The sequence below is a fragment of the Tachypleus tridentatus genome, chromosome 4, assembly GCF_004210375.1.
Source record: "Tachypleus tridentatus isolate NWPU-2018 chromosome 4, ASM421037v1, whole genome shotgun sequence".
NCBI lineage: Eukaryota > Metazoa > Arthropoda > Merostomata > Xiphosura > Limulidae > Tachypleus > Tachypleus tridentatus.
Window position 1 is genome coordinate 43,504,539 of NC_134828.1, and position 22,873 is coordinate 43,527,411.

At 29.7% G+C, this 22,873-nt stretch overlaps 1 protein-coding gene across 2 annotated transcripts in view; it reads right to left on the bottom strand.

Annotated features, from left to right (window-relative positions):
- Positions 1–241: 241 nt before the first annotated feature.
- The window catches only part of Vha55 (V-type proton ATPase subunit Vha55), a 28,388-nt gene continuing 5,756 nt past the window's right edge, over positions 242–22,873 (bottom strand). Inside the window, exons 6-15 of one of the 2 annotated variants that reach the window (XM_076498071.1) lie at positions 20,973–21,112; positions 18,584–18,688; positions 14,627–14,724; positions 12,026–12,149; positions 11,524–11,674; positions 10,194–10,276; positions 8,689–8,793; positions 5,863–5,992; positions 2,050–2,204; positions 242–1,772 (exon numbers count right to left, since the gene is read on the bottom strand). In XM_076498071.1, the coding sequence (XP_076354186.1) occupies positions 2,050–2,204; positions 5,863–5,992; positions 8,689–8,793; positions 10,194–10,276; positions 11,524–11,674; positions 12,026–12,149; positions 14,627–14,724; positions 18,584–18,688; positions 20,973–21,112 (1,091 nt within the window). In that variant the 3' untranslated portion in view covers positions 242–1,772. Of the gene's footprint in view, positions 1,773–2,049; positions 2,205–5,862; positions 5,993–7,698; positions 7,817–8,688; positions 8,794–10,193; positions 10,277–11,523; positions 11,675–12,025; positions 12,150–14,626; positions 14,725–18,583; positions 18,689–20,972; positions 21,113–22,873 lie in introns of those variants that run through there. The other variant, XR_013027311.1, reaches the window with a different exon arrangement.

Genomic DNA, 22,873 nt, shown 5'->3' on the forward strand with positions numbered 1-22,873 from the left:
CATGACTAACTAAAATTCTTCAGTTTATACAAAAATACCAAAATTACATTATCACATTCTGTAGATTAGTAACCTGATTAAAGAACATGCAATAAAAGTTGTTCAATGGAATGCCATTTATGTCTTATCCTTGCAAATATGGCTTGAAGATAACTAGCATGACTAAGGATTAAAAATCACATAATACTGATTCAAGTTTATATATTATAATTCCTCATAATTCAAAGAGAAAAGCTAAACATCAATTACATCAGTTTTTAATTTTTTTCTAACATGGTAGCTTTTTAACATTACAACAGGATACATTTAAATGTGCAGTCATGGAAAAAATACAACATATACTGGTAAACAAACTTGGCAATGTATTACATACTAACACATTCAAATAGCAAGAGCTTAAATTACACCCTAGTCAATTTAAAACCATTTTCACATTGATCTTCAGACTAAGTTTTAATTGAAAAACCACACAGATCTACTACATTTCCTATCACAGTTAATAAAGTTTTGCCTAAAAATGAGTTTAGGACTAGTTGATTTATGATATACCTTAAGAAATGACAATTATTTCTTGAAGAATTAGAAGAGAATTATTTTTCATTTTCATTTCTTTAGGTGTAATGGAGCTTTACAGTACAAGTTGTACACAATATAAACATTATCCGAAGAAAAGCTTATGTATTAATGTGCAATTTTAAAGAAACTTTAAAATTTAAATTGTTTTTGTATATTTAAATTCCATTATTGTAATGACTTGTTCCCTTTCCAATAATAATGTTAATGGAATTAAAATTATTTGGTATCATGAACTTTAATTCCCTCAATACACAACCTGTAAAAACCCTGTAGAATCACAAAAAAACAAGATAATAAAAACAGAAAACCTTAACCATAGAACTTCTAGAGGGTACATCATTTCATCTTCAGAAGTGAATAACCTGAAGAAAGTTCCATCTGAGAACACTCAGGATTAAGGATCTCTTTTTTTCATTCTCTCAACATTATCAGTTTTGTTTTTGAACAGCAAATCTTTTTCTCTTACTATATCAAATTGTTTCATGATTTATCAAGCTGGCATATTATAGGTTTGGTCTTTTGGTTTATTTAATATGAAAATACATAAAACTACCTTAAATATGTACTGCTATTGGAGTATTTCTTTGCAGTTCTTGTTTTTGACTTTACTCTTAACATTCTTTTAACCCTCAAATTATAGACTTTCTTTTAAATAATATTTACTACTGGATGGGGTCAATATTTTGAATTTTGTTAAGTATTGGGATTAATTGCAATATTGACAGTATTTTTTAAGAAACCAGTATAACTTGTATGTTATTAGAGGATCTACAAATAAAATTATGAATATTCAAGCAATCTGTGTATTAATAATTTAAAACAAATATATATAATGGGATCACTATGGTCCCCACCAGTCATTCTAGCATTAAGTATTGTCATACACTAAGACTGAAAAAACATTATGAACTGGAATTATAATAGGGAATGTAATATTTAACATGAATCAAGGTATCCACTTACAGTATTATAAACATTATTTAATAAAAATAACTGTTAATGGCATACATGTTCAATTATTTCCATGACTTGTGTGAAAATTTGGAATCTCATTTGTGTTAAGTGGATCAATAGTTTAAAAGATAATTTTTTTCCCCATGACTGCACTGTGCAGCTTCTATCAAGCACCACATCTTTACAATATGACTAGGTCATATCTGGAATGCTGTGCTGCTGCTGCCTTGCAGCACATCCATCTGGAAAAAGAGTGAAATTCCAATGAATTACACAAATAACACAGAATTGTTTTCTTATTTTAATTTTCATCCACATTACTGATAAAATTATACTAAGAGATTAAACCTGTTCTAATTCTTAGAGAACGTTTTTACTTATGCAAAGTTATATTTAAAAGTTATTAAACATTTCAAAACAGCAATATTTGTTAAACAATATACATGAACTTTTTAAAAGAAACAAAATATCCAAAGAAAGAAGACTGGAATGTTTTACAAACTTTGTCAATTTGGTTACCTATTTGTTTCCTGTTCCAGTATGTCGACTATCTCGAGGATAAAACTCAGCCAGAGTTTTCTGTGGAATTCTTTTTAACATCTCCTTTGGGAAGATTCGTAAAAGCTGCCACCCAATATCAAGGGAGTCAAAGACTGACCTGTTTTCGTAGCTCCCTGCCCAACAAAGATAAAAAACATTTTATAGTTTACCTTTCTAATATTTGAAATATGACAAAAATAACCTAAACTTAATAAATTTATAGATCAAGTTTCTTCTGAAAGCAAAAAGTTTGAAAATCACACACTGAAAAGATAAAAACTGTAAATATGGGGTCTTGAGCCAGTTTTACTGTAACTATTATTTTGACAAACTTATTATGTCTTATAAAATTTTAAAGATAAAAAAATTTTACTTCCCCAAAAGAAATAATTTTTGGTACAATATATATATAGATAGATAGATAGATAGATAGATACACACACAAAAAGTAAAAATGAGCTAATCACGAATTTGATATAAAAATATAGAAATTAAAGCTTCACATGACGGTATTAAAGTCGTTTATTTGCAGTCACACATTTCATGCTTCACTGATTACACTGCATTATAAAATGGCGAGAAAATACATAACGTTACTATATTCTATTGTTGATAAGAAAGTCAGTCACGTGATTTGTAAAGTTTTCATAAAATTATTCATACCACTATTTTAGAGGAATTTCATTTAATTCCAGCTTATATTTATGGATAAAATGTTTCTCTATAGTTTTTCTGGTTTCCTCAGTCTTTTCCAACCTTATAGAATGGTATTGCACTAAATTTCAGGTGTTTTTCCTTTGCACATTGGTCTAAATGTTTACTCAGTCTGATTTGTCGCAATTCAGGCAACAAATAAATCACCCAGAATTGCGACAAATCAGACTAAGTAAACATTTAGACTAATGTGTGAAGGAAAAACACCCAAAATTTAATGTAATACCATTCTATAAGGTTGGAAAAGACTGAGGAAACCAGAAAAACTATAGAGAAATATTTTATCCATAAATATAAGCTGGAATTAAATGAAATTCCTCTAAAATAGTGGTATGAATAATTTTATGAAAACTCTACAAATCACGAGACTGATGATATTCTCATATAGTAACGTTATGTATTTTACTACCATTTTATAATGCAGTGTAATCAGTGAAGCATGAAACGAGTAACTGCAAATAAACAACCTTAATACAGTCATGTAAAACTTTTATATATAGAGAGACGCACACACACACCACTTTCAAACTTTATTAATATAGATAATGATTTTAAATCACTTTAAATAGAAGTGTGCAAATTTCACCCAAGGTAGAAAACAGTTTTATAAAATTTTTAGGACTTAACAGGAAAGCTTAAAATTAGCTTTGAAATAAAACATTTTTTACCATGACCACGATAATTTATCTACTTTGAATACTTAAAACTATCAAGTGAAAACTAAATATATTTTGCAGTTATTTTAACATTTAAACCTACATAAAGCCTACCAATATCATAAAATTGTGATTCTACCATGAGGCTTTGCTTACACATCTTCAAGAACTTTATCAACTTACAAACACATCTATAGGACATTCAAATAGTATTAAAATAGTATAAATATGAGAACAGCTGAATCTTCTGGCTCAAGTGTAGCCTTGATGGGCTATTAGCATATTCTAAAGTTCCTGTTCATTTAGAACCTTACAATACTGAGATTTGTTTTTAATTCATGATGGTAAGCATCTATTATACAAATGGAAAAAACACTTAAAAGTGGACCTTAATAACTCCATATGGAAAAATACATTTATAAACAACCAGTTGAGCATTTACCTTTTGGTGAAGTGTTTTTAAATTTCAACAAATGTCTAGTTCTAGTAATTAATAACAAAATACATCTGAACTTCTAGATACACACATCAAATTGATTTCTTTCATTTTGTTCTAAATTTTAGAGCACATTTCCTAATATTGGATAGCATACTAGTATTAAACCTTTTTAGAAACTTCAGTTTTGGGTATACAAGAGGTTACTTTCTTAAGTTCATCTTGCAAAGATTAATTACTAATTACCTCATCAATAATTGAACACAGCCAGCACTGCAATTCATGTATTAACAATAAAATTTTTAATGGATTTTCAAGCCATTTCAGTTTTGTAGACATATCTCAAAATAAGTAAAAAAATTTGAAAGTCTCAATTGTTTACTAAAAATCATCATGGCTAAAACAGTAAACGTCAAACGTTTTATAATTTGTGCAACTGCAATGTAATTAAGATTGTAAACTTTGATTTTACATCATAACATGCAATATTTGTCAAAAGTAGCTTATATACTTCAACTTAAGATATAAATTGTTCTACTAACACTAAGATAAAAAAAGTTCTTGAATAGATGTGTAAGCAAAGCCTCATGGTGGAATCACCATTTTATGATATTGGTAGGCTTTATATAGGTTTAATTAATCACACAGAAATACATATAAAATATTACCAAATTTATCTGAATTTTTGTTGTCCTGTGTTGGGACTGTGCTATACTACAGCCAATTCCTTGGGAATTAAAGTGCTTTTTCAAGCACACCGAATTAAAAAACTAAATTAAGCAACCACACTTAGAACCAATCATAATTAAATAGTGCTGGAACTTTCACTTAAGGTTACACTGCCATATTTAATTATCTTGAAAAAATTTAGAAATAAAAACAAGCACCCAAACAACTAATCAGGAGTCATCATTCCTTAGATACTTTTTAAGACCTTACTACCATTCATATACAGATCTCAGCACAAAGCCCAAAATGTCTTCTTCTAACAAAGCAGTAACTATTTATATGACAATATTCAATAAACCAGGATCTTAGTTTTGTATGTTTATTAACTGTAAGTTTATGGGTCTACACCCAAGTAGAATGTCATTTCATTAACAAAACGACATTAGAAAAAAATGCTTTTCCCTTCTCAATTTTGATTTGCATAACCCCCAGAACCTCCTAAGCGAAGATCAAAAGTATGTGTAGGTAAATGTTAAAAAAATATGTATTTTAACTTTCTCTATGATATTATTAACTGTAGCTTTATCAACAACCTACATTGTAGTAGAGTACAAAAAATGTTTAAATTTAAGACATAGGAAAATTGTACATACCTTTTAATATGTTGTCAAATAACCTTACACTGTAGCAACAATGCTAAGTGATTTAACTAGTTCTCTATGTAATGTTTTGCATCAAGTTTAAAATAACTATTAAGATGTCATATTTAAAATGTGGACTTGCTATCTATTATAAACATCTAGCTCAAGTATATATGACTAGCTGAGAAACTGCAACTTTACAGTAGAATCAGTCAAGAGTTCAAAGAAATTTATTTCTCCTTTCTCTTAATGTGCCCTAAAAAGCTTGAATGATGAATGTGTAAACAGAGTAAATAATCTAGTTTCTTCCCTATACATGGAAGTATAGTGTATAGGAAGACACTCATGTTACTGAGACAAATTCAATTTTTTTGTGAACTTCAATATAATGTAAAAATAAAACAGATTTTAAGAATTTTACTTTAAGACCATTTTTTTTAAATAAATAAATTAAACTTATATAAAACTCTGAACTATAACACAAAATTTAATGCTTATTTCATTGCCATGTTGATCATAAAATAGCTTAATTAAATTTTGAATGTAATCGAGTAAAATCTCACAACACATGCAAAAAAGAGTACCCATAAGAAATTAGTTAAAGGATTTTGAAATTTATGAAACTTTACTTTGCATTGTAACATCATTACCAAATCCTAGTCTCTTCAAGACTTACCTTGAGAAATAAAATTTTTCTCAAACTTTCCCAAGAACTCTAAGTAGAGCAGGTCTTCTGAGCTTAGAGCTTCTTCTCCAACAACTGCTTTCATGGCCTGAACATCTTTCCCAATAGCATAACAAGCATACTGGTGAGTAGAAAACAGATTGGGTTTAAGGAAAATAGATGTATTATTGCATTTTCAAAGAAATTAAAAAAAAAACATACAATTTTGATCACTGATCTAGATTTCCACTCTAACAAAATTGCCAACTCCCTTGAATGCCCCAGTGGGTTTTCTCAGCCATTTTAATCTATGAAAAGTATGTTCTTTTGAACCAAGATTTCAAGGTAGGTTGTGTCTTTACTCTGCTCGAAGTTTATTATTTTTTAAACCTAAATACATCTTACTTACTAAGTTCAACAAATTATAATGGAATTCTATGGTATCAGTATAATTGATGATTTTTTTTGTTATTCAACTGCATATATATAACTTTCATAAAATTGTTTGATATCCTCCACGTGCAAAATTCTAAAAGGCTTAGTAATTTATGTACAGCAACAGAGTTCAAAGGTTGAAGTAAGAAGAGATTTTTACTTTATCACTCTGTATTTTAAGAAAAAATAATTAGTTATTTTGAAATAATAGCAGTATATACACACACACATTTTAATGAAATTAAATAATGACATTTAAATGAAGTTAAGTAAACACAATTATGAAGCAGAACTGCATTAAAAACAGCAAATCCCAACCTCTGATTAATTATATTATAACCACAACTTTTTAAGCCATAAACAAAACATTAAAATTAAACAAAATAAGCTGCATATTTTTAAAAAGATCTTAGGGTACAACTACAACATGAAATTGTAAAATGTATCCTAGGTTTTGGAGGTCACAAAAAAGTAGGTCCCACATTGCAGTGGGAATACACTGTATTATTCTTAACCTCCAATTCACTAGTCTCACATAAGATTAGAATTAGGAGAGAGAGATGTGGGTGGTCAAGCCCACAACATCCCACATCTATATCACCATTCACTGCCTACATAGAGTTGTGAGGTTACTGCTCTCAAGTTAAAATAAGAATAAGAAAAAATATATAAAAAGATGAAAAATATATAAAATAAAAAAATTAGGTACTACCATTTGTGGGTAAGAAAAATAAAACACCTCTTGAAGTTAGCATTCCCACCCCCAATATGGTAGAGGCACTAATTAACACTACATTGAACCATGCCAGTGTACTAAGTTTACTCTCACTGTCAGGCCTTTACATGCAGCTCAAGGTATACATCTGCATAAGTACTGCAAAGTTCTTATTTTTTAATAATTTTTTTGTAATTTTATTTTATTTATTTTTCATCTTATTCTTATTTTAACTTGGGAGAGCAGTCACCTTCCCACAACTGTCTACAGACAGCAAAGTGTGATATAGATGTAGGACATTGTGGGCTTGAGCACCCATCTCTTGCTCTCCTAATTTCTAATCTTATGCAAGTCTGGTGAATTGGAAGTTAAGACTGAAAGATGTTGTCCTACTTCTTCAGTCACCTCCAAAACCTAGGCTACATTTTATAATCCCATGTTGTAGCTTGTACCCTAAGATCTTTTTAAAGTATGCAGTGTATTTTTTCTTGATAACAAGAAACCCACTTGAAATAAAAATGTATCTCGGTACAGCTGGTATGGGTATTAACAAAGTCAAAACATTCTCCACTTATCAATAAAAGTATTAATACCAATACCAGCCATTCTGAGATACATGCAGCATATTTTGTTTAATTTTAATGTGTTTTGTTGATATATATAAATAATGTATAATAATTGAAATGTGACTCTATTACATTATACCAGTCCACTAAAACACAGCCAAGACAGGGAAGGCTAATGGTCAGTTTTATATTACTGGATAGGTGACCTGAGTGCACATGCATCTCATCAATGCAAGTTATTTAGGCACAACTGAAATGTCAATATAACAGAAAATAATTAATATACATGTTCATACTGAGCATTAAAAGACTTAAGCTACTTAGACTAAACATTGTATTTTCATGTTATAACATGTAGTAATTCTAGCATGAAAAAAACTTGTATTTATTTTCTAATATTTTTGTTATGGTTGTGAGGTTGGTCAAGTGACAGACCTCACATAGATATAGAATATAAAATCTTACTGAAAACAAATATTTGAAATGTATTTAGGAGGTTTTAGAGATTACTCAAATGACATTTGAGATTTTTCAAACAATTAATAGTTTTTTTTTTTTATCATAACATGAAATCACCTTGCACTCAAACTAGTAAAGAAATAGTCTCAATATTTTCACAAACAAAAAATCTTTAGTAAAAATATTTCATTAAAAAATCTGATTTATTGTGCACAAAGAAATTGTAATCTTTATCAAAAGTCTATACAAAATTTTGTGAAGATACACGTATCAAAAGTTATAGTACAAATACTTAACATGTGTAAATGTGTAGAGAAAATAGTGTATGTTATACTGATCCTGTTGTGAAAGTGTTAACAGAAGAAATTTATGTAAATAGCAAAAAAACATTCTGCATGTTAATCTTATTTCATAACTAAAAATAATAAAAGCCTTGCGAAAGTTAATGAAAACAAAGAACTTTACAAAGGTAATTAAACATGCAAAATACAACATAAGGAAACATCAAAATGAGTTCCAAGTAAACTGGATTTAACAGTCTGCCACCAACTATAACATTTATACTAAGACTATAATAAGCAAAAGGAAATATTTTTATAACAAAGATACTACAAGTAAAACAAATGTAATAAAGAAACAGGATATAGGCAAAAGACAACATACCAGTTGGTTTGAAACATCAGCGTGGTCTCTTCTAGTCATGCCTTCTCCTATAGCTGATTTCATCAATCGAGAAAGTGATGGCAGTACATTAATTGGAGGATACACCTGGGTAAATTAAATTAAATCAAAATTTTATTTTTTAAGTATACATATTATTTCAGTTACAAAATACAACACATTAATGTTTCACAACAGCTTATCTGTTTGTTGGATTTAGCATGAAGCTATATAAATGACAATCACACCCTAATATTAGCATGAAAGACTAAAATGAAGGCAGCTAGTCAACTGTACCTTATGCAACTGTTGGACTATTCTTGTCAGACCAAACCAAGTGGTGGGATTTTACTATCACTTTTAGCATGGAGCTTGATACTTGTTTCTTGTGTAAAATAATGAAAACTCAGTTCTACTGGTGATAATCCAAGGGGTCAGCTCACAGGCTGCCTTGCCTGAAGAGTTCCTTCACTGATGATACCAGTCAAAAATGCTAATCCAATGATCAGCCCTTTTCACAACAGATTATCTTTACATTAAATGAATCTAGTTTTTCAACAACATTTCACTATCAAATAAACAATTTGGAAATCAACAGCATTTTCTTCTAATCTTTTTTCCTACCAAAACTAATACCAGAAAATCTTTCATTGAGGACTGCAGTGCCATATAAAGATTTATATTTATTTTCATAAGTCAGGTATGTATCAGTCTACAATTAAAGTAAAATGCCTGTGTTTCCATAAACATCTACCAATATTTTATGCATTCCATAATGGTTCTCAGTTTATGATGTTTATTACTGAATGAAGGATGGCCTGTACTTTAAATCCTTGAACCTGCCATCTCTAATGTAATATTGAAAGATCTTATGCATCAGTTAATTAGTTTTCATGGTAAAATAATATACAATTTTATTTATTGCATATTTTGAAACTTGGTTGCAGAACATTTTAATGGTGTTTATGGGATAGTAAGAATTAGCAATTAATTTGTAACATTGCATAATTTGTATTATGACGTGAAAGGTTTAAAGAATCTCATCCCTCTTTAGGTTTAGTTAACTTTTTTAATAGTAGTAGTATATGCTTCATATGCTGAAGTAGCAGTGTTCTTGATGTACCCAGATAAATCATAAATATGAAATTCAAATACTCTTTCAATATTCTTGCATGATTAGTAATAAGTATTGATTTACACATACAACCACCAGCATTCAACACCAAAACACAGATTAATTTATATAAAAAAGGAAATACACAGGACTACATAAGACATTTTAACAATTAGTTCAAAAACCTGATCATTTTGGTAAGTTGATGATGACAATTGTGTTCTTAAGTTTTATCTTTTGTTTTAACAAAATGCATATATTTTATTTTTTGCAGCTGTAATTGTAAATAAAATTTTCCATCAACATGTTCCAACTTGGTGAAAAAACATTTGCATAATCATGTAATCTCCATTACCCTGAGATTTATCCAAGATTTACAAATACTTTTACTAACCTGACGGTTATGAAGTTGACGATCTACGTAAATCTGACCTTCTGTAATATAACCAGTCAAATCAGGTATGGGATGAGTGATGTCTGAAAGCAAAAGACAGTTCTGAATAGTTTCTGTGATCTTACAGGCCTAAAGCTATCTACATGTTATTATTTAATATACAGTATTCAGTACACAATAAATACAGTTCAAATAAACTTCATTTCTGTCGAGTCATTTTACACCGACTAAGTTCTGTGAATTGTTTATACCGTTTAATTAGTGACTAACTTTTTCATTCTTTTTCATATTTTGTGACTAGACAACAACATTAATACGGGTAAGAATTCTGTATACCTATATAACAATTTTGTAAAAATAGTTTTGCTGTCGAACTAAATCAACCAACAACCCAACTTTCACTCAAAGAAAAAATGTAAATGTTAACAGTAGATAATGCTAAACTTACTGCTACTATTAAAAAAGTTAACTAAACCTAAAGAAAGATGAGATTCTTTAAACCTTTCACGTCATAATACAAACTATGCAATGCTACAAATTAATTGCTAGTTCTTACTACCCCATAAACACCATTAAAATGTTCTGCAACCAAGTTTCAAAATATTCAATAAATAAAATTGTATATTATTTTATCATGAAAACTAATTGACTGATGCACAAGATCGTTCAATTATACATTAGAGATGGCAGGTTCAAATATTTAAAGTACAGGCCAAATTTAATTCAATAATAAACATCATAAACTGAGAACCATGTGATTTTAGAAGAAATTTTGAAAAATTTATTCTCAATTTTGTAGAAATTCTTAGAAATTAATTCCTTTTTATAGTACTATAATTATACTATAACAAAATTTTACTACTTCAGAAATATACAGAATGACATTGTAATTGTACCAAAAATATGTCATCTTCAAACCATAATGATTACGTACACAAAGGCTCTTCTTTATAGTTATTTAATCAAAGAATTAATGTATCTAATTTGACTTGATTTCCTTTTGAGTTTACAGTACAACTAATAGCTCAGTAACACAATTTTAGATGAAATGCCTCGAGAACCAGCATAAGAAGAGCAAATAATCATCTACACCAGGATTCCAAGTTAAAAAGGGACCTTCAAAAAGTTCTGTTGGGTCATTTTATATTTCCTAAAAAAGGTTAACTAAGATTTAATGATCCGTTACGAGTCTCTGCACCTGAGCCATAGAGAAACCTAGTGCAAGGCCTGAATGCTTCTGAATAAAAATAGTCTAACATCAAAAGGAGAAAGGATACTGCACATGTTAAGGTTTTCAACCCACACACTGAATAAATGAGAATGAAATTACCATCATTAGGCATGGTAAGAATAGGGATCTGAGTGATTGATCCATTTCTTCCCTCAACTCTTCCAGCTCTTTCATATATTGTAGCCAAGTCAGTGTACATGTAACCAGGAAACCCTCGACGACCAGGTACTTCTTCACGTGCAGCTGATACCTACATTAAGTTAACACATAATGAGGATATTTCTCTTAGAATACCTATCTTCAAAGTTAGTGTATTCTTTCTGTATCTCACATATAATGATCTACTAGAAATTGAGAAATATTTTTAAAGCACAAAGTTTATATTTTGTACATATTTGTACAACTTAACATTCTTATTAATGAGACACATAAGAGCTAAAATATTTTAAGCACAGCTGCAAACAAATAACTTTTGACCAAAAGTAATGTACATTTAATCATTGTTAAGGGTTAAAAAGACAATAGTAAAAGGTTATTTTTCTTTTATTTGTAAGAAACACATTGATAGGAATGTTCTATTCCACACTCTATGATAAGTTACCTCTCGCAAAGCTTCTGCATAAGATGACATATCTGTAAGAATGACCAGAACATGTTTCTCACACTGGTATGCCAGGAATTCAGCAGTGGTCAAAGCCAGACGAGGTGTAATGATCCTCTCAATGCTATATAAAGAAAAAAATAACTAGAAGATTAGATATGCAATATAAAAGCTTGACCTCTTCTTATATATATAATGACATATTATATACCCATTACATGTTATATTCAATTATGCACGTATTATAAATTTCTTTTTTTCAGAGAAATATGGCCAATGTAAGCCCATTTACACTTGAAGAGCATATTGTGACAAGTACGTGGGTACATGAGCACAAGAATACTGGTGATACCACACAGATACACTGGATACATAAGATATATGGGTGGGTAGGGACTTACGGGCAACCCTGTATATAGTTTATAATCAACATGGTACATGTTTATTTTTGAACAAAGGAAAGCATAAAAATAGAGTTACTGCCCCTGTACCCAGAGGAAGTTCATAGCTAAAGCTGGACAACAGGGTCTGATTAACTACATAGAATATATGCTGAAACTAGACATGGGCAGAAACAAACTAAAACATTAAAAAACTGTTGCTGATTAAAAATTAATTTTATACCAAAAAATATTTCATGACTACAATAAAAAGGAAGCAATCAACAATGATTATAAAATGAGAAAGGTTGTACACATTTTTACATCTGAGCAGTGATAATCCTTAACCCTATGACTACCAGTTATGAAGGCTGCTAGTAGATAATGTTGCTCCTACCATATTTTGTTCCAAAAACAAAGCTAGTGGATAAAAGTTTATAAGAACTTTTCTACAAGTATGTAGTTTTGAAAAAATATTTTACTTTGAACATTTCTACCATTTATAATAAAAATTTGTTATCTACAGTAGTTATTTGCACTTGGATTCTGATTAGTTCACCTGCAAGATTATTTTCATGTTAAATATACAAATACTATTTATCTTAGTTTTCACATTTCACTTGCATAAAACCTCTAGAACCACCTGAATAATAAATATCAAAAGTTGGTTTAAGTAAAAGTATACATTTCATTTTCCACTTTCTCTACCATATCACTAATTCTAGCTATTACCAGTACAGTGCAAAGAAGTGTTTAAAACTGAAATTTAAAATACCTTCTATCTCTTTGTTTTATAACCTTAAAATATTTTCATCTTTTCACAAATGTTTTAATCTTAAGGTTTTATTTTCCTTTTCAATTCTATCCTTTATTGATGTCAACATACTTTAATGGATGCCTACACAATATAATGTAATCATTGGCAGAGACAGTTAAGCCTCCAACAAGAAATATAGTTTGCATTTGACTTGTTAGGAAATACTTCAGCAAGGGAATGCTTAGAATAATACTAAAATTCAATACACCTTTCAAATATGAAATTTAAAACAAATACATAATTAACCAAAGTATAAAAGTACGACCTAAATGGAATTTAATTGTCTATCAAAGTAATATGAATAATGAGAGATATATTAGTCATGTGCTAGGGACAATGATCTCCAACAATGCTCTTGGTGATTGTACACTTTTGTAATAAACACTTACATAATGCAAGATTATAAAAAAATGCACGAGAAAAATACTGGAAATTTTATTTTTCTCTTTCAGTTGGTTACAAGCATACCACTGAAGTCTAGAAAAGGCTGTTGCTTAGCAACAGCTTAACTTGGAAAGTGGGTCTGGCTGCTATCAAAGGGTGATACAAGATTTTTCTCAGAATGTTGGCAGTTGTAATATTAAACTCGCGATTAAAATTCCACCTTTTACACATAGAAGCACATCTATACTCTTGTGGGAATACCATGGCTAAGCTAAACAGAAATTGAAGAAACCAACATTAAGATATTTTAAATAAAGGTACATCACATGCAAACAAAACTGAATATTTAATAGCTGGTTTCAGACATTTATTTCAACATTAAGGAATATTAAGTTGGATAATAAAAAACTTTGAATTATAACTTATTTGATAATAATTATTTCATTAAATTACACTGATAGTGAAGAACCTTAATTAAATTTTTAATGTAACTAATTAATTTTGTGGTGACATGGGCACAACAAAAGCTAGAGAGCACATCAGTGATTAAAGGGCTAATAGATGTCTACTTACATGTGAACATCAAAAGATCAGAAAAGGTTAAAAAACAAACTGAAAATGTATTCTAATATGACAAAAAATATTTAAGTATGTAGAATGAATGGTTACTGGTCATCAAAAATAAAAAAATCACAAAAGAAATAAGATAACAATAGCCATTAAAAATGAAAAACAAATAATAATGGAGAAGAGAAACAATGTAAGTGCTTTCTTAGTGTTACAGAACAACAAACACTTTTTATTGTATTTTTATGAAAAGATATGACCGGCATATCAAAGATAAATAAGGTTAAGTATTTTAAAATTTGGTAAAACTTCAAGTTCCCAAAATCTGTTGAATTAAAAGTCACTAAAGTCAAACACATTCTAGTAAAAAAGATAAAAGACTGCAGTAATAAAAATAAATACATAACTGAAGCACCTTCCTCCGAGTTTTACTTGAGTTTAATCATTACTTACGTTGGATCATTAGCTAAGTTAAGGAAGAGACACACATTTTCCATTGAACCATTCTCCTCAAAATCTTGTTTGAAGAAACGAGCAGTTTCCATATTCACCTGTTCATCAAATCAAAAAATATAAACCTGGCAATCAGTATGGCTAATTAAGTACACCCTCTTACATTTCTGCTAATAAAAGAATACATTTTTTCATTAGATAAATACATTTTCTGTTAGTGATGTTTTTGGCCACAATCCCAATACTTCATGAGCTAGAGTTTAGGAGATTTAAGTTAGTCATAAATACATATATTAATCTAAAAATGCAAAACAATCTTTATAATAAAAGTATTTAATGAAAAACTAAATGAAATCAAGAGAGTAATGCTTTAATATAATAAATAATATGACCAATATTGTTAATGGAAGTAATGCTGTACAAATAATATAGTACACCTCACTTAGAAAATACAGAAACACTAACAGATGGCATAAATTACTGTTGTAAAAACAAGTTTCTTTGAATAACATGACCTCAGTAATAACGTCATTTTTCTCTCCAATTCTCCATAACATGCCTTTTGACCAAAGAAAGCTCATTAAGATATTCCTGTTGTGTAATATTAGAGGAGAGTGACATCCCTAACAAAGTATGTTACACATTTCTGTTTAAACTGTGTTCATTTAGTAACAGTACTTTTCCCATAAAACAAGCAAATGATATTTATGAAGATATAAAAGGATATGAAATAAAATACTTGAACTATTCATAAAAATGTGACAATATTGAGTGCAATACAAATAAAACATGATAAACATAATATGTGGTATGTTTAAAATAAACAGTTTAACTATCCTCTGTAACAAATATATAAAGCTAGTTACAAGAAGCAATAAGAAACATTAAAAAAATATGACAAGGTTTTAGAATGTTCAGTGAAAACAATAATTACTTTGAAAGTTACAATATTCATCAATATGGCAGAGAAAGTGATACTCAAAATGTGACTACACTAATGACATCATACTATATATAAAACTATTATTAGCTAATATTAACTAACTTACACTAGCAGGATGTAAAATCAACAATGTTCAGTACACTAGAATTTTTCACAATTAAATTAAATAATACCCCAAAGAATTAGGTTGATGTAAACTTTTAATCCAAATGTCATCAATATTGTTTTTCTTCCAACAAAACTGAATTTTATGTTTAAAATGCACAATGAGAAAACTCAGTTATGAAAAACAAGTGTTTATGAGCTCTATAAATGTAATTCTATTGTATCTAACAAGCTGACAGCAAATATTGTAACCTATTTGGAAATGGAAAGTTTATAATAAAGTAGAAGGATGATGGTTTTATATTAAAACTTTTAACTTGAATGTTTAATTAATGGTGAAATCTATATCCAGGTATTATGCTTTATTTTTAATTTAATTTGTAAGCTTAGCTCTAGTTAATAAATTTGTTTGGCTTTATTAAAAAGCCTTAACAATTTGGTGTAAGAATATTGTCAATTTACACAACTGATGTGTAAAGCTTTGCTATATCATTTTTTAGTGAAACTTGCAATGCATGAAAATTCACATCAGATATGAATCATGAGTTGAACACAAATGTGAAGTTTTTCATCCTTGTTTTCAAAAGAAAAAAAAATGTCTTTCCAGTAAATCTGGCTGACAAAAAGTGTTAAAATAAGTATTAACACAGAAAGAAGCTTTAACAATACTTTCTGCATACTTCTCACTATTTTTCAAAGATTTGAAACATTTAACTAACATGCTCAATACAGGGTTTTTAATATTATCATATGGTGCTCTTGGTAACAGAAAACTTCAAGTAAAGATAATAATTCTACTTTTTCACATTTTTAAAGCACAAAAATACTTTAAAATTAATATTTTGTTTTAGAGCATACCACATTATTGTGTCCCCTGTGGGAACTTGAAACTTAGATTGTAGCATTGTAAATCAATTGGCCTAATACTGTATCACTGGAGAAATATTTTATATTTTAACATTTACTTTGTGTAATTCAAAGAAACATGAAAAAAGTTCCAGCTTTTGAAAATTTCACAGGCTAAAAATGACAAATACTAAATCAAATTACACAAATATGTTTAAGTAAATAATAGATATATTTGGTACACTTGTACTAAATTTCATGCAATTAGGATAAATATTTTATTGTGAAAAGTGATTAAAAAATATCAGGGGATATCACACTTTTTTGATCCTGAAAAAGTTAATTGATAAAAACAGCTCTTATTAATTCTCTCAACATGGGGATCAGTCCAAGTGACCTTTTTGTACTCATTTAAAGCCTTTTAAGATTTAATACTTCTAACTTTCAATATAGTGTGTATATCTTCACAAAATTTACCAAACTTTTACTTAATATAACAAGTCTAACATATAAAAAAAAACATTTTAGCAAAGTATGTCTAATAAAATAAAGATTTGTCCATAAATATATTGAGTATTTGTTTTGAATAGTCCATGTATAAAGAAATATTCATGTTAGAATTAAAAATACTTTTCCTTATTTCAAAAATCAAGCTTCCTTTGTATTATCTCTACGACCTCATAAATACATTTCAATTTTGTTTTCAGTGAATATTGATAGCTATTTTCTCTAACCTAACTCAAGACAGGATAAAAATCTGACTAACCTTGTAAATACCAAAAGAAAAAAATCAAACTAAAATTATCCTTTTTTCTTTCTATAATGAGTTCATATTGTCATATAAAACCACATTCATTTATCCTCATTAGCTATAAGTTTGTAAAAGTATACATCTACTTATAATTAAATTTTACTGTTTTATTGCCCTTTGAATAAATGACTAACTTCTGTCTGCATGCTTATAAGTTGTAAATCAATCAGAACATGTAGGTTATGTTACACTATCAAACTACTTTACCCACAACTTACTATTACAAGTACATGCAACTCGAGTGCACGCTTCAAACTTATTTTACTTAATCTAATCTTAACTAACTTAAAAATGTCATTTTTACATTTTAGTTGTTTTTTATAATTATACATAAAGAATAAATATTAAAAACAAGAAATAAAATACTTATCAACTCTCTTCTTTTTCTCAGTTGTCAAAGAGAGTTAACCCTAATTTTTTACACTACTCATAGTATTGCAATTAATATTTTGTATTCAATTAAATAATTCTCCAAACAATATAGACCAGTAACATGCAAAAAGCAGACAAATTCCCCTACCTGTCAAAACTTTTCTAGCTTTCTAACCTTGTGACAACAGTTGTCACAAATTCATCCAAGCTAGCAGTCAATTTTCTCATGGGAATGCTGTTCACTCAGAGTGAAACTGACATTTAACCATTCAAAACACAATGTCATACAACACATCATTTGAGTTTCTATTGGTTACAGGTAATCTATAATCAAATGCAAGTGTGAACTATTAAACTATTAATGAATAATGAAAGAGAGGATGTGACAGGTGGTTGTGCCAGAAGGGATCTGATTCTATATTTGATAGCTCTATAAACCAAACAATGTTGAAGACTATAATAAATGTGGTTTGTCCGAGCAATGATGATTTTATAGACAACAATTTAAGTTTAATTTTGTACTTTATCAAGGGGTGGCAGAGAAAATAGGGATATGACATGCTAAAAGAAAATGCATCACGTGTGTCACACCAAAAGAAATTCAGGATTTTTAAAAATATTACCTCGTAGAATAAGAACTTAAAACCTATATAATATTAAAATACAGATTATTAACTATGATAGACTGTATGCTATTCTAACTGGTATAACATAAGTAAATAGTTTAATAAAATTTGAATGTAAGATACTAAAATTTTGTGTTATGTACAGTAAAAACTACCCAGGTGGATAGCGTTAATGGTTATGGTATTTTTCAGATAAATAATTTCCTGATGCTTATGGGTATGCAGACTAAAAAAAAAAAAAAGACTGTCCTCACCCCCATAGCAGCAAATACAATAGCAAAGTTATCATGATGGTCATCCAGGACATTTTTGCCTGGAACTTTAACCAATCCTCCTTGGCGACAAATCTGGGCTGCAATCTGAAAGTAAAAAATAATTATGTTAAAAGAAAGATTATTACGTACTTCATGTAAATGCTAATTGTTCTTACACTTAAAAAATAGTGTAAATAACAAACACAGTGTTAGTTGATAAAATGAGAAAAACACAAGTCAAGATCTCAGCAACATATTTACCCTTTTGGAAATTTGTTGCATTCATCAACAGGTGGAAAATGGCATAAGACTTATCACTATTTTCTGCTATTTTCCTTCAGCTAGGTACTGATCATACACTTTACTAGAGTTACTCTTCTTTTCATAGAGATATTGTGAAAGTGACTTGCATACACATGGCTTGCATGACTTCTCACAGTGAATATTCTTCTTGATTACATTGCACACTGTTTCCAGGATATGCAAGTAGCTTTTGCTATTGATCTTTGTATTCAAATATCCTCATGTTACAAAAACAAACAAAAAATCACTCATTTGCTTACCACAGTTGTGATACAACTTATGGCAGGTCTCTTTCATTAATATCTTAGTTCACCAAGTTACTTCATATTCCTTTGTGATCCAATACCATTAAGTGCAAGGATTATTCTCATCTTGAAAATTCTAAACCTTTGATCTGAATACATCTTTATAATCTGAGTATGAATACTTTGTGTCAATGAGATGGTACATACCCTACTCAAAATTATCAATTTTTGTTGGCATCCCATCACTTAAATAATGTGAAATATAATTCACGAACTGTCCCATTGTAACTTTATTTCAGCTATGAATGCTAAATGGATTTCTGTGTTGAATATTCAAAATCAATTCTATATAATGTACAATTCTCTGTAGTAATAAATGTTGTATTTCGTAATTGGTAAAATCCACAAACATATTACTTATTTTAATGGATTAATAAATAAACTATCCATGATATATACAGTAACAATGTGAATATCCAATCACCCTTCTCCTGGACAAACCCATTGTCAGTGTCTAGACTGATTGAAAAGCCCCAATTCTCTTGGTACAGTTCAGTTAAAATGTGGTAACTTAAAAGTGTGTGCCACATCGGACTATCTGCTGAGTCCAACGAAGGGAATTGAACCTGTGATTTTAGAACTTAAAAGTGTAGATTGCACATAAAATTAACTATTCCAGGAAGAATTACATTACAGATCACTCTAATAGGAAGGTCCAGAGTTATAAAAGCTTGCAAAAAAAAAAAAAAGCATCAGTATTTGTAGAATTCAAACACATCATTAAAACAGTGGAAGACATGATTTCAAGAGAAAAATAATCAGCTCTTCCTTAACTACCAATGGTAGTAAAAAGTTTAACACTTTTTCATTAAATAAACAAAACAGCCCATCAGCTAGAGTAGGAACTTCCACTCACACTGTGAACAATATAATCAGTGGATACAGGTCTATAACACAATACAAGTGCCATGTTCATAAGCTTTCCCCAAAGCAAGTGCCAAAATCTATAAAACTGGTTTTTGACATTGCAAATGAAGATTTGTCATCACAACGAACAACACGTCTAAGTCAACTGTCTGTAAAAGTCCAAACACTTTCTGATTGTCCTGCCAACAACACAATATTTAGAAAAATGGTAAGAACATATCAAAAAACCTCTTCTAGATTTATTGAGCTTGAAGCTTACAGTAATAACAGCAATTTAAACATTGAGTCAAGAAAAATGCTAAAGTAAACTTTGCAGAAAACAAACTGATAGCATTATATCGAGAAAACATTTGCACAAATCTGTTGTCAATATTGTACATCTGCATCAATATAGGGTGTCCAGCCACACACCCAAGTCAACAAACTAGATATTTCACAAGATAAAATGTACCAAGAGGTATTTATGCTATAAACTATTTGCATATTTATGCTATATACCATTTGCAGATGTCTTCCACAGACAACTGTGCCTTTAGGTTGCTCAAACATGTCATCACCCATGTATGACTGATGGATTCTGGAAAGTATGTATAGAAGAGGGAAAAAACACCTCTGCAGTTCTTGTGGCAGATTAATTACTACAAGAATTATTTCATTATGTGGCATATTAATTACTACAAGAATTAATTTCTCCATTATGTTGTAGATTAATATTAAGAATTAATTACTTCATTATGTGGTAAATTAAATACTATAAGAATTAATTACTCTGCTAAGTGGTAGCTTTCTACAAAATTTATTTAACCTATCATATGGTAAATTTACTATAACAAATTAATTACTCCATTATGTGGTAGATTAACTACAACAACTGAATTACTCCACTACAAGATAAATTAACTATAAGAATTTACTTCATTATGTGGTAAGCCAGCAGCTGAAAAAATTGGAATTTTTTGTCCACGAGCTATGCTGTTCATCACATCAATGGCAGAGATTCCAGTTTGGATCATTTCTTCTGGATAAATACGTGACCAAGGGTTAATTGGTTGACCTAATACAGCATAAATAGATAATATAGGACCTTAATTAAGCTAAACTATAAATTAACACATGCATAGTTAAAAGGTTAATCATCATAAATTAAAAAAATAATCCTGCTCTGAATGAGAGGTTAATTAATGGCAACTACAACTTCAATAATGGTTAATTAGTCGTAGTATTACGTTGATTGCTGAACTTCTAGAAAACTGAATAATCACAATTAATATGCTTAATATGGTTCACACCCAAACACTTATGATAGTTGGTGATATATGACTTGTGAAATATTTTGCAAGGAATAAATCACACACAAACATCAAAAGAGACTTAAAAACACATGTAAAACAAAGAATAAAAAGTTTTTATTTATAAAGACAAAGGTGTTGGCTTTTCTAAATTCATATGCTAGTGAAAAGAAACAAAAGCACTCCACTATTCATAATATACTCTTAAATTTGGCAAAAATCCAAGTAGAGTATCTTTATAGTTCCTGTAACTATGAACTGGCCAAATTTATGAACTTTTAAGACTTATTTTCACAACAAATTGATAAAAAAAAATAATGAAAATATTAACAAGGAATTGTTCAAATACCTTTCATAAGAAAAAGTTATTTATTCACTTTTAAATACACTAACAATAAATACCATTACAGGAGAAAAATTTTCCTGATTTTGAAGGAACAAATGCACTTTGTCAAAGTGATTGAGTCACAGACCAAAACAGAATGTTCATGTTATCAGTCAAATATTTGATATCAGTCAAATTTGTCATGTCCAGTGAGTGTGAACATTTAGTTTTGGCCTCAGAGTGATTTAATGCTTTTTATGACCTTTAGTGACATATTTAAGTAATGTTTCTTATCTACTAACATTATGTTTTGTTATTCTTATCTGCATTTTTCTACCTTAGCACAGAATCTCTATTACAAAAAACAAAAAATATAGAATCATAATCCATGCATAGAACAGGCACAGCAGTAACAGTGTCAGAGCAGACAGATTCAGTGAACCCATTCCCACAAATACCAAAGTAGCATGTTATCCAGAAGAACTGGATAGAAGTAGATGTTAAAGAGATATGGGCCAGTTGATTTTGAATATCAGTGAGAACTAATGTGAAGCAATTCCAGGGTGAGTAGAAAACTAAGTAAGTCAGTATAAAGAATGCAATTTGAGCACTGCTTAGCTTTTATGTGATCCAGGGCAAGAGAAATGGCATACAGCTTGGCAATGAACACAGAAACTGTAGAGAGGATTCTGCATGCAACCAGAGCCCACAGTCACCTAATTCTGAATCATCCGTATAAATAGAAATTGAGGGATGGTTTGAAAGATGTTCAGTGAATAAAAGATAATACTTCCGATCGGGAGTATCAGCTTTTATCAGATAACTTCAAAAAAGGTCACATTTGGGGATTGTAATAAGACATGATGGGATGGGCTGACCAGTGGATACAGCAATGTGATCCAAAGACAGACCCAATTCATCCAACTGTTCCTGGATATGAAGGCCAGAAGGAACAATGGCACATTGTCTGTTCTGAAAAAGCATGGCCCACTGAGGAAGGAAAACACGACAGCAGGTGGGATGCAGTGGTAACAATCGAAGTCTTGAAGCTTACAGTAAAGACAGTTGCAAACGGCAGAGGTGTAGAGGAGGTTCACGAGACTATGTATAAGGTCTAGACTGGAGAAGTGTGGAAACCCCCGGTGCAGACCCAAAGTCCCTGATGATGAATGTTGTGCAGCATCTTCATGGCCAAAGTCTT